The sequence below is a fragment of the Ranitomeya variabilis genome, chromosome 2, assembly GCF_051348905.1.
Source record: "Ranitomeya variabilis isolate aRanVar5 chromosome 2, aRanVar5.hap1, whole genome shotgun sequence".
In the NCBI taxonomy this organism is placed as follows: Eukaryota; Metazoa; Chordata; class Amphibia; order Anura; family Dendrobatidae; genus Ranitomeya; species Ranitomeya variabilis.
In genome coordinates, this window is record NC_135233.1 from 368,028,042 (window position 1) to 368,041,848 (window position 13,807).

The 13,807-nt window shown below is 47.1% G+C and overlaps 1 protein-coding gene across 1 annotated transcript in view; it reads left to right on the plus strand.

Moving 5' to 3' along the window:
• The window catches only part of DLL3 (delta like canonical Notch ligand 3), a 129,132-nt gene that overhangs the window by 18,129 nt on the left and 97,196 nt on the right, over positions 1-13,807 (plus strand). The window contains exon 4 of the mRNA XM_077285897.1: positions 13,224-13,481. Coding sequence (XP_077142012.1) covers positions 13,224-13,481 — 258 coding nt within the window. The remainder of the gene's footprint in view (positions 1-13,223; positions 13,482-13,807) is intronic.

Consider the following 13,807-nt stretch of genomic DNA (forward strand, 5'->3'; position numbering starts at 1 on the left):
GTATACAGAGGCAGGCAGACAGTGGTATACAGAGGCAGGCAGTGGTATACAGAGGCAGGCAGGCAGTGGTATACAGAGGCAGGCAGTGGTATACAGAGGCAGGCAGGCAGTGGTATACAGAGGCAGGCAGGCAGTGGTATACAGAGGCAGGCAGGCAGTGGTATACAGAGGCAGGCAGTGGTATACAGAGGCAGGCAGTGGTATACAGAGGCAGGCAGACAGTGGTATACAGAGGCAGGTAGGCAGACAGTGATATACAGAGGCAGGCAGACAGTGGTATACAGAGGCAGGCAGACAGTGGTATACAGAGGCAGGCAGACAGTGGTATACAGAGGCAGGCAGACAGTGGTATACAGAGGCAGGCAGACAGTGGTATACAGAGGCAGGCAGGCAGTGGTATACAGAGGCAGGCAGGCAGTGGTATACAGAGGCAGGCAGGGGTATACAGAGGCAGGCAGTGGTATACAGAGGCAGGCAGGCAGTGGTATACAGAGGCAGGCAGACAGTGGTATACAGAGGCAGGCAGTGGTATACAGAGGCAGGCAGGCAGTGGTATACAGAGGCAGGCAGGCAGTGGTACACAGAGGCAGGCAGGGGTATACAGAGGCAGGCAGTGGTATACAGAGGCAGGCAGACAGTGGTATACAGAGGCAGGCAGTGGTATACAGAGGCAGGCAGGCAGTGGTATACAGAGGCAGGCAGTGGTATACAGAGGCAGGCAGGCAGTGGTATACAGAGGCAGGCAGTGGTATACAGAGGCAGGCAGGCAGTGGTATACAGAGGCAGGCAGGCAGTGGTATACAGAGGCAGGCAGTGGTATACAGAGGCAGGCAGTGGTATACAGAGGCAGGCAGACAGTGGTATACAGAGGCAGGCAGACAGTGGTATACAGAGGCAGGCAGACAGTGGTATACAGAGGCAGGCAGACAGTGGTATACAGAGGCAGGCAGACAGTGGTATACAGAGGCAGGCAGGCAGTGGTATACAGAGGCAGGCAGGCAGTGGTATACAGAGGCAGGCAGGGGTATACAGAGGCAGGCAGTGGTATACAGAGGCAGGCAGGCAGTGGTATACAGAGGCAGGCAGACAGTGGTATACAGAGGCAGGCAGTGGTATACAGAGGCAGGCAGGCAGTGGTATACAGAGGCAGGCAGTGGTACACAGAGGCAGGCAGGCAGTGGTATACAGAGGCAGGCAGTGGTATACAGAGGCAGGCAGGCAGTGGTATACAGAGGCAGGCAGGCAGTGGTATACAGAGGCAGGCAGGGGTATACAGAGGCAGGCAGGGGTATACAGAGGCAGGCAGGGGTATACAGAGGCAGGTAGTGGTATACAGAGGCAGGCAGGCAGTGGTATACAGAGGCAGGCAGTGGTATACAGAGGCAGGCAGTGGTATACAGAGGCAGGCAGTGGTATACAGAGGCAGGCAGGCAGTGGTATACAGAGGCAGGCAGGGGTATACAGAGGCAGGCAGACAGTGGTATACAGAGGCAGGCAGTGGTATACAGAGGCAGGCAGTGGTATACAGAGGCAGGCAAGCAGGCAGGCAGGTAGCAGTGGTATACAGAGGCAGGCAGTGGTATACAGAGGCAGGCAGGCAGTGGTATACAGAGGCAGGCAGGCAGTGGTATACAGAGGCAGGCAGGCAGTGGTATACAGAGGCAGGCAGTGGTATACAGAGGCAGGCAGTGGTATACAGAGGCAGGCAGTGGTATACAGAGGCAGGCAGACAGTGGTATACAGAGGCAGGCAGACAGTGGTATACAGAGGCAGGCAGACAGTGGTATACAGAGGCAGGCAGACAGTGGTATACAGAGGCAGGCAGGCAGTGGTATACAGAGGCAGGCAGGCAGTGGTATACAGAGGCAGGCAGGGGTATACAGAGGCAGGCAGGGGTATACAGAGGCAGGCAGTGGTATACAGAGGCAGGCAGGCAGTGGTATACAGAGGCAGGCAGACAGTGGTATACAGAGGCAGGCAGTGGTATACAGAGGCAGGCAGGCAGTGGTATACAGAGGCAGGCAGGCAGTGGTACACAGAGGCAGGCAGGCAGTGGTATACAGAGGCAGGCAGTGGTATACAGAGGCAGGCAGGCAGTGGTATACAGAGGCAGGCAGGCAGTGGTATACAGAGGCAGGCAGGGGTATACAGAGGCAGGCAGTGGTATACAGAGGCAGGCAGGGGTATACAGAGGCAGGTAGTGGTATACAGAGGCAGGTAGTGGTATACAGAGGCAGGCAGGCAGTGGTATACAGAGGCAGGCAGTGGTATACAGAGGCAGGCAGTGGTATACAGAGGCAGGCAGTGGTATACAGAGGCAGGCAGGCAGTGGTATACAGAGGCAGGCAGGGGTATACAGAGGCAGGCAGACAGTGGTATACAGAGGCAGGCAGTGGTATACAGAGGCAGGCAGTGGTATACAGAGGCAGGCAGGCAGGCAGGTAGCAGTGGTATACAGAGGCAGGCAGTGGTATACAGAGGCAGGCAGGCAGTGGTATACAGAGGCAGGCAGTGGTATACAGAGGCAGGCAGGCAGTGGTATACAGAGGCAGGCAGGCAGTGGTATACAGAGGCAGGCAGTGGTATACAGAGGCAGGCAGTGGTATACAGAGGCAGGCAGACAGTGGTATACAGAGGCAGGCAGACAGTGGTATACAGAGGCAGGCAGACAGTGGTATACAGAGGCAGGCAGACAGTGGTATACAGAGGCAGGCAGACAGTGGTATACAGAGGCAGGCAGACAGTGGTATACAGAGGCAGGCAGGCAGTGGTATACAGAGGCAGGCAGGCAGTGGTATACAGAGGCAGGCAGTGGTATACAGAGGCAGGCAGGCAGTGGTATACAGAGGCAGGCAGGCAGTGGTATACAGAGGCAGGCAGACAGTGGTATACAGAGGCAGGCAGTGGTATACAGAGGCAGGCAGGCAGTGGTACACAGAGGCAGGCAGGCAGTGGTATACAGAGGCAGGCAGTGGTATACAGAGGCAGGCAGACAGTGGTATACAGAGGCAGGCAGGCAGTGGTATACAGAGGCAGGCAGGGGTATACAGAGGCAGGCAGTGGTATACAGAGGCAGGCAGGGGTATACAGAGGCAGGTAGTGGTATACAGAGGCAGGCAGGCAGTGGTATACAGAGGCAGGCAGTGGTATACAGAGGCAGGCAGTGGTATACAGAGGCAGGCAGTGGTATACAGAGGCAGGCAGGCAGTGGTATACAGAGGCAGGCAGGGGTATACAGAGGCAGGCAGACAGTGGTATACAGAGGCAGGCAGTGGTATACAGAGGCAGGCAGTGGTATACAGAGGCAGGCAGGCAGGCAGGCAGGTAGCAGTGGTATACAGAGGCAGGCAGTGGTATACAGAGGCAGGCAGTGGTATACAGAGGCAGGCAGGCAGTGGTATACAGAGGCAGGCAGGGGTATACAGAGGCAGGCAGACAGTGGTATACAGAGGCAGGCAGTGGTATACAGAGGCAGGCAGTGGTATACAGAGGCAGGCAGGCAGGCAGGTAGCAGTGGTATACAGAGGCAGGCAGTGGTATACAGAGGCAGGCAGTGGTATACAGAGGCAGGCAGTGGTATACAGAGGCAGGCAGGTCTAGGTGGTATATAGGGGCTGGTAGCAGTGGTAGATGCATAACAAAATAAAAACGCTGTACTTACCTTCTTTCCTCTACCAGGAAGTGCTGAGTCATGTTCAGGGCAGAGCAGTGGGACGATCTCCCTGCTCTGCTCTGAACAGGTTGGCAGTGATTGCAGCCTGTAATGTAATACTAAGTACAGGCTGCAATCACAGCTCCTCGCTGCAGATACTTACCCCGGACCCTCGGCAGCAGCTTCTCCCAGCAGCAGCTTCTGCCATCGCACGCACTGAGCTGTGTGTGCGATGGCAGAGGGAAATAAACAAAATGGCCGCAATCTCCTCTCACAGCTGTGACGTAGCAGCTCAGTGGGCGTGGCCAAGTCACAGCTGAGAGGCAGGAGATGCGGTCGGAGCCCGACCGTTGGCTCCTATGTACATGGCTGCCGTAAGTGAGGAGTGCAAGTGTCGTGCCCAGACACTTACACCCACACTAATGAAAATGGCGGCCTCCAGTGGTGAATGTAAAAGTGAATAAATAAAAAAGTATGAAAGAGGTACATTTACTTTTGTATTAAAAATAATTGATTGTATAATCAATAATTATTAATACAAAAACTAAAATCACGGCACCCTCCCTTTAAGTAATTCAATAAAGACAAGAGACAGTCCCTCGATCACCAATTTATTAACCCCCACAACTCCGACATAATTCATGGCGTTCCTATGACGTCTACTGATTCTGTAGTACAACCTATGGAGGTTTGTCCTCAGAACCAAGCTTCCTAGGTCATTCCTGGTCAGGCTGTACTCTGTGTGACCCAGCAAGGGAGATGATGTTAGTAACAGTACTGACGTCCACCACCGCTTTTGCTGGATCTGGTGGAGTGCAGCCTGACCGGCAGTGACCTATGAAGCTTTATTCTCAGAATGAGGTTCCATAGGTTGTACTACAGATTTGGTAGATCTCATGGGAATGTCATGGATTACGTGGGAGCTGCGGAGTTAATAAATTGGTGATCGAGGGACTGTCTCTTGTCTTTACTTACCGTATATACTCGAGTATAAGCCGACCCGAGTATAAGCCGACCCCCCTAATTTTGCCACAAAAAACTGGGAAAACTTATTGACTCGAGTATAAGCCTAGGGTGGAAAATGCAGCAGCTACCGGTGAATTTCAAAAATAAAAATAGATGCTCCATACCGTTCATTATTGCCCCATAGCTGTACCATAGAAAGCTGTGCCATATAGTGCTCTGCACCGTTCATTATTGCCCCATAGCTGTGCCATATAGTGCTCTGCACCGTTCATTATTGCCCCATAGCTGTGCCATATAGTGCTCTGCACCGTTCATTATTGCCCCATAGCTGTGCCATATAGTGCTCTGCACCGTTCATTATTGCCCCATAGCTGTGCCATATAGTGCTCTGCACCGTTCATTATTGCCCCATAGCTGTGCCATATAGTGCTCTGCACCGTTCATTATTGCCCCATAGCTGTGCCATATAGTGCTCTGCACCGTTCATTATTGCCCCATAGCTGTGCCATATAGTGCTCTGCACCGTTCATTATTGCCCCATAGCTGTGCCATATAGTGCTCTGCACCATTCATTATTGCCCCATAGCTGTACCATAGAAAGCTGTGCCATATAGTGCTCTGCACCGTTCATTATGGCCCCACAGCTGTGCCATATAGTGCTCTGCACCGTTCATTATTGCCCCATAGCTGTGCCATATAGTGCTCTGCACTGTTCATTATTGCCCCATAGCTGTGCCATATAGTGCTCTGCACCGTTCATTATTGCCCCATAGCTGTGCCATATAGTGCTCTGCACCGTTCATTATTGCCCCATAGCTGTGCCATATAGTGCTCTGCACCATTCATTATTGCCCCATAGCTGTGCCATATAGTGCTCTGCACCGTTCATTATTGCCCCATAGATGTACCATAGAAAGCTGTGCCATTGCTGCTGCTGCTGCTGCTGCAATAAAAAAAAAAAATGACATACTCACCTCTCTTGCTTGCAGCTCCTCAGCGTCCCGTCCCGGCGTCTCTCCGCACTGACTGATCAGGCAGAGGGCGGCGCGCACACTATATGCGTCATCGCGCCCTCTGACCTGCACAGTCAGTGCGGAGAGACGCCGGGAAGATGGAGCGGCGCCCGGCGTGTGGAACACGGACAGGTGAATATGTAATACTTACCTGCTTCCGGCGTCCCGCTCCTTCCCCCGGACAGCTGGTCTTCGGTGCCGCAGCCTCTTCCTCTATCAGCGGTCACTGTTACCGCTCATTAGAGAAATGAATATGCGGCTCCACCCCTATGGGAGTGGAGTCCATATTCATTTCTCTAATGAGCGGTCCCACGTGACCGCTGAACAGGGGAAGAGCTGCGGCACCCGGAGACCGTGGGACGGGCAGGGGGAGCGCCAGGAGCGCCGGGACTAGGTAAGTATGCGACTGTCCTCTCTCCCCCTCACCCGCCGACCCTGCTGCCGACCGTGACTCGAGTATAAGCCGAGGGGGCACTTTCAGCCCAAAAATTTGGGCTGAAAATCTCGGCTTATACTCGAGTATATACGGTAATTTTCTCTTTTTATGTCTTTCAGGTTGTGATTTGTGGACAAAGTCAGAATCTTTGGACTACTTTGGACCAGAATGCCTTTTTTTAAATATATAAAATGGTGAACCAAGGAGTCAGGGGATATTTTATATTTTGCAATAAAATATTTTCGTGTGTTTTTTTTAATTTTAACTTAAAGGGTTTGTACTTGGAGTGTCTGATAAATACCTCTCCATTACTAACCCCTGGGCTTGATGCCAGCTGACATTACACAGCTGACATCATCAATCCCAAAAAATATTACCCTGATTGCCATCGCACCAGGGCAATCGGGAAGAGCCAGACAAAGTGCCAAAATCTATATGATACACCAATTAGGGGACGGCTGCGAGCTGGTATTTTTAGGATGGGAAGGGGCCAATAACCAGGGACCTTCCCAGCCTAATAAGATCAGTCCCCAGCTGTTTGCTTTACCTTGGCTGGTTATCAAAAAAATAGGGGGGACCCCAAGCCTTTTTTGTTTGTTCAATTATTTATTAGCTAACTGTAAGTACAGTAAACCACACACGCACGGCACTAATTATATATCTCACGGATATCTTTCTATCCATCTATACCAGATCTATTGATCATCTATCTTTTCTCTATCTTTGCACATCTAACACCTAAACTTCTGTAATTTCTATTCTTCATTCTATTCCAGTACGTGGCACATGGCTGGTGCACATGGACGGCATGCGAATGACACATACGGACATGAATAGCACCGGCACTGGTTTTTCCAGTACCGGTTAATATCAGGGACTGTGACGGGGGCTTTAAAGAGTATGCCTTTCTCAGGATCCTCATCTCTTCAATAGATTTAATTGAGGAACAGAAAAGCTGCAGTTACAATAAAAGATTACTGCAAAACACAAAATGCTTGTTCATCGGGTGAAATTATCTTTTGTGAAAGAACTGTCGAGAACTATGGCAGTCTATGTGCACAAAGCGATCTATGGCGTGGCATGCAGTCAGTCTGCTGTGTAACCAGGATTATACTGTGACTACCATTCATGGGACTGCACCAGACTTACTAAGGAATACTTTTTTTTAAATCTGTATGTAGAGGCTGAGACCCAGGTACCAGTCATGTATCACTTACCCAGCGGTGTTTTGCAGTTTCAATAAAATCAGTGTTTTATCACCAGGAGATTATCACTACAGGACTAGTTGTCTCGGGCCTCCTGGTCCAACCACGTCCCCCACCACTGATTAGCAGCTCTCTCACACTATACAATGTACAATGAAAGCTGCCCATTATTGGTGTTGGCAGGGTTATAAAGGGCTCAACATCTGAGCTCTGCTAGATCAGCAGCAGAGAAAATTGTTTTTGTATCACAACTTCTGTATGCAGTAAACTAAGTGACACATCACTGGGATTAGGGTATCTGTCCCTACATCATTCTGCTCTCAATTACATTATTATAGCTCCATTTATTCCATGGCGCTTTACATGTGAAGAGGGGTATACATAATAAAAAAACAGTACAATAATCTTGAAACAAAATGAGTCACCGACTGGTACAGAAGGAGAGAGGACCCTGCCCGGGAGGGCTCACAGTCTACAAGGGATGGGTGAGAATACAGTAGGTGAGGATAGAGTTGGTCGTGCATCGGTATGGTGGAACGATGGTTAGTGTAGGCTTGTCGGAAGAAGTGGGTCTTCAGGTTCCTTTTGAAGGTACCCATGGTAGGTGATCAGGAGTCTAGATCATAGATGTATGGAGGAGACAGGTTGTGGATGGCTTTGTATGCCAAGGTTAGGGGTTTGAACTGGAGTCTCTGGGTAATTAGAGCCAGTGGAAAGATTGACAGAGAAGAGAGGCCGGGGAATAGCAAGGGGACAGGTGGATTAGTCGGGCAGCAGAGTTTAGGATAGATTGGAGGGGTGCTAGAGTGTTAGAGGGGAGGCCACAGAGCAGGAGGTTGCAGTAGTCAAGGCGGGAGATGATGACGTCATGGACTAGGGTTTTTGCAGATTCTTGATTAAGGAATGTACGGATCTGAGAAATATTTTTGAGTTAGAGATGGCAGGAAGCAGAGAGGGCTTGGATATGTGGTTTGATTACATAGCTAAAACCTCCTGACAGATTCCCTTTAAGGTGGCCCAAAAATATACTGCCCGTTACATGTTAATATTTCTAGCAGGGAACTCTCTTTTGTAGAGATCCCATGCTGAGGAAGGATTGGTGGCTAGTAGGGAAACATGCTGCTTTATATCCCAGTAGTCACATAAGTACAATGTTACACCAAGAGAATACACACTACAAAGGTTGTCTCATCTTCTGAAGGAGCGCAGTGATCCTTAGGCTTCCTGCTTGTACGACAGCTGGGCCAGCGGCGTGACCACAAACTATGTTCTCTCCAGCTTAGGTTCTGCAACATCAGAGAGACGCAGGGGCTCTGAAACTGCCTGGGATCTGGAGGTAACAGTGCACTCCAATGATCCGGCGAGCTTCAGAGCAGCGCTTACAAGCCCTATTGGCAATGAGAAGTAAACAATAAGAACAAAAATTGCTACATTCTTCAGAAGTGAAATTTGCAGTTTGCAATTTTAGCCATTAACAAACATGAGAATAAAGCCGGCCATACACATTAGATGGCTGTTGGCCGAACAATGCTTCAGCCAATTGTTTGGCTATCGGTGATCTCGGCGGTCTCTCCCATACTCAGGAGCATTCACATGGAAGAGCACTCCTGTGTTTTCTATGGGAAAGTTGCCGACAAGCAACACTGTCTGATTCCGGCTTATCTCCGAGAGAGTGCAGTCCGAAACTGGACATGCCGCATTGATATCTTCCCAACGATCAGTTGGCCGGAGCCCCCATACACATTAGACTGTAGGCAAAACTGGTCGATATTGGCAGGTTAGGCCAATATTAGTCTTATGTGTATAGGGAGCTTTAACCATTTAAATGACTTAACCTATCATTTTTTAATCTATCATTTTGTGCTACTCCAATGAGGGTACAATTGTAGTACTTGGGTGGTAGCATCAGATGGAAGAATACAATCAGTTGACTTTAAGAAGGGGTAAAGTTGATCAGAGAGATGAAGGAAGGGCTACTTCAGGGCTAGCTTCATCAGAAGATGGAGGGAGGGCTGAAGTCTATAGAAAAGTTGAAGAAGTTCCAAGCAGAAACAAGAAAAAGGATTAACAGTGAAGGCTTTTGTAGATGTCCATAAACCTGAAGACAAATGTAGCAGACAAAAGAGTGAATGACTTGGAGGTCAAAGGAAACTACTGAACACTGCAAGAACAAATAAAGGGGAGGGAAAGAACAAAGTGAAGAACATTGGAAAGTCCTGTGAGCAAAAAAAACAAGATGGAATCGAGAACAATGAGAAGTTTTAGGCTACTTTCACACATCAGGTTTTTGCCGTCAGGCACAATCCGTTGAATGTTGAAAAAAACGGATCCATCGCAGATTGTGAAAAACTGATGAGATGGATCTGTTTTTTCAACGGATCCGACTAGCATATCCAGATAATTGGAATTAAAAAAAATTAAAAAATTGGAGCATGCTCAGTTAAAAAAAAACGGAATCTGACCCCGAAATCTGTCATTTTCCAGATTCGGCACCTTCCGGCTCCCATAGGCTTCCATTGTAGCAAAAAGCCGGAAGCGCCGGATCCGGCACTTCTGGCTTTTTCGCCGGAGACAAAAAAAGTTACTGTGTACGTTTTTTTCTAACGCCGGGAAACGACATTTTTGCCGGATCCGGAAGAAACGTCTATGGGAAAAAACTGGATCCGGCGGCATCTTTCGCCGGATCCAGTTTTTTAATAATTTGCCGAATTGAGCCAGACGGCGAAAGACTGATGTGTGAAAGTAGCCTTAGCTGCAAAGTTGAAGGATTATCTGGAATGAGGGTTCCTAGAATGAGCAAAACACTTGTTTGTTGGGTGAAATGATCTTTTGCTTTGCCTAAAATTTCATTGCATTCAGCAGTACATTGCCCTGTGTAAACTGGACCTGTGCTGCCGAGAATAAATGACAGCCTATGTGTACTGGACATCTGAAGCGGGGTTGGCCAGTGTAAATGTATTAATACATCGTAATACATCCTATCTAATAATACATCCTATATTGATTCTTATGAGTGAGCACAATACCGGTCAGATGCCGGCTATGTTTCATAGCAGGCATCTGCCTGCAACTGCAGCAACTGGAGTTTGCTCTGATTGCTGTAGTTTAAACAAAAATATACAAAAAATTGAACTATTCCTTTTTCCTCCTATTAAAACATACAAATAAAAATATTTAGTATCATAGCATCAGCAAAAGACTTATCTATCAAAATAAAAAGCTAATTCAGTAAACACCATCAAGAAAAAAAATAAAATGCCAGAATTGTGGTTTTCCGATCTCTGAGTCTACACCAATAAGATCCAGAAAGTAAGAAGTGATGAAAACTTCAAATCTACCCTAAAATTATAACAATAAAAAATGTCAGATCTCCATGCAAATAAACAAGCCTTCACACAGCTTCATAGACGTAAAAAATTAAAGTGTTACAAGACTTGAAAAGTAGCGAAAATAATTTTTTTTTAATTTCTGAAAATTTGTGCACTATTTAAATAATAAAAAAAACATAAAAGTTTGGTAGCGCCATAATGGTACTGACCTGTAAAATCGTGTTCCCAGTTAATTTTTTACAGCATGATGAATGCTGTAAAAACAAAACTCCAAAAAACAAATGCGGAATTGTTTTTCTGTCCAAATTTTAACGCATTTGAAAACATTTTTCACATTTACCGCAACACTCAATCTTGGAAGATGAGGAGAAATAAAGGCACATAAATTGAAAATTGATTGGTCAGGAAGGGGTTAAACCACCGTTGACTGACCGATCAGCTGTTGCCTAATGCCACCAATGAATCGGTTTAAAAGCATCCTAAAAAGAGAAACTTGAGAAAGGGAACTTAACTACACCTTAACGGACCATAGTAGATAAATGAGATTGTGCCTCTGTGGGTTAGAGGAGTTGGCGTCAGACACAGCCAGACTCCTCATAGAGAAGGCAGTGATGGTTTATTACCATCTTTGCCTTCCCGATAGCTGTATACACAGTGCTAAACAAGTACTGTGTACACAACAAATAGGAAAAGCTAAAAGCGCTTCCTCCCCTGTACAGAGTAGTCAGCTCTGCTATGTGGCCGGGAGATTGAATTTCTTCTTTAACCGGGGCTAGTTTACCATCCCTAGTCACAGGAGAAATCATGTAAAAAAAAGTATTTAAATGCCCCTTAGATGTCCTTTATGACCTTATGGGGCACTATGTGAAATAACTGAAAAAATACTCGATAAACAAATAAAAAACAAGAAAAATAACAATTAAAAAAAAGCCTCGCCTCGTAAAGGAAAAAAAAGTGTCGAATATATAAAAAATGTTTTTTTATGTAATAGGGAACAAACTTTATATTTTGGTGCTCATTTCTGGTTATAAAAAAAGTGACAAACAGACATTTTTCATCTGTTTTCCCATTGATGTGGAAAAAAAAAGAGAATATGAAAATAACAAAAAATTACTCACAATATATCACGAAAACAAGGTGCAAAATTTTTGAATATTCAAAATCAAACATTTGTTATAGTTCTTGAAACTGAATAAAGGAAAATAACTGAAAATGTGCCCAGTAAGAGTGTGAATGGATTGATCTTGCATTGGTCTTTTTTCATGAGTCCATAGTACAAATTAAAATAAGAAACCTTGTAATATTTCTTATCAAACAAATCTGCTTCTTTCTCCTCCTGGTCTGATCATTTAAGGTACCGTTACACTAAACGACTTACCAACGATCACGACCAGCGATACGACCTGGCCGTGATCGTTGGTAAGTCGTTGTGTGGTCGCTGGGGAGCTGTCACACAGACAGCTCTCTCCAGCGACTAACGATCAGGGGAACGACTTCGGCATCGTTGAAACTGTCTTCAACGATGCTGAAGTCCCCCTGCCGCACCCGGGTAACCAGGGTAAACATCGGGTTACTAAGTGCAGGGCCGCGCTTAGTAACCCGATATTTACCCTGGTTACCATTGTAAAAGTTAAAAAAAAAAACACTACATACTCACATTCCGATGTCTGTCATGTCCCCCGCCGTCAGCTTCCCGCACTGACTGTGTCAGCGCCGGCTGTAAAGCAGAGCACTGCGGTGACGTCACCGCTGTGCTCTTCTTTACGGCCGGCACTGACAGTCAGTGCGGGAAGCTGACGGCGGGGGACGTGACAGACATCGGAATGTGAGTATGTACTGTTTTTGTTTTTGTTTTACTTTTACAATGGTAACCAGGGTAAATATCGGGTTACTAATCGCGGCCCTGCACTTAGTAACCCGATATTTACCCTGGTTACAAGTGAACACATCGCTGGATCGGCGTCACACACGCCGATCCAGCGATGACAGCGGGTGATCAGCGACCAAAGAAAGGTCCTGATCATTCCCTAAGACCAACGATCTCCCAGCAGGGGCCTGATCGTTGGTCGCTGTCACACATAACGAGATCGTTAGCGGGATCGTTGCTACGTCACAAAAAAGCGTGACGTTGCAACGATATCGTTAACGAAATCGTTATGTGTGAAGGTACCTTAAGTCACAAAATTGTCAGTTCTTGGGTACAATGTGTCTTCAGTGAAAAGGAATGTTCCTATTACTGAGATAGGAGATGACAGTTGCTTCTCATAAAGTTCTATGGAACTAGCAGCGGAATGTCTGTGTCGGCCTCTGGCTCCTCCCCTCTCCATAGAAATTTATGAGCACCAATTGTAATCTCTTATCGCAGTACCCAGAATACAGATTTCAGTGACAGATCAGTCACGGAGGAGAAAGAAGCAGATTTCTCTGATCATTTTTTTAATTTTCACTATCATCTAAAATTTTCTTTTTAGGGCAATGCTTTCTTAGATGTCGTCATCGATGAATATGTCTGTACTGTACTTTTTAGAGCAAAGCTGTAATTTAAATATTCATTATTCACACTGTAGAAAGGTTAAGCTGATACTGTAATTACATGAAGTATGCATTTTCCATTCCTTGCAGAAAACCCCAACAACCTACTGAGCCGCCTGGCCACTCGTAGACGCCTATCTGTCGGCGAAGACTGGTCTCAGGACATACACCTCGGGCAGCAGAGTGAATTACGTTACTCCTATCATGTCACCTGTGACGAGCATTACTACGGAGACAGCTGTTCTGATTACTGCCGACCGCGGGATGACACTTTCGGACATTATGTTTGTGACCAAGAGGGAACGCGGTTATGTCTGAATGGCTGGAAGGGAGAATACTGTGCTGAGCGTGAGTATCTCTGAATTCCTACTACAACTCTTTGTGCCATTCTTTTGTTCTTTTCTTTTATAATATCTGCTTTACCCATAACATAAAGTGTCAAAAGTCCCAAATACAGATTAAACTAAGGGCCTCAATACACATTAGACTGAAGTTGGTTGAACCCAACGATATTTATGGACTCGGCCAATGGGCTAATGTGTATGGGGCAGCAGCCCACGGATGGTCAGGGGAGGTGACAATCGGACATGTCCAATTTTGGACTGCCGATCGCACTGTTCTACCTAAGAAAAGCCGCTGGCGGTAAGTTAGTAGCTTTTTCATAGAGAACACAG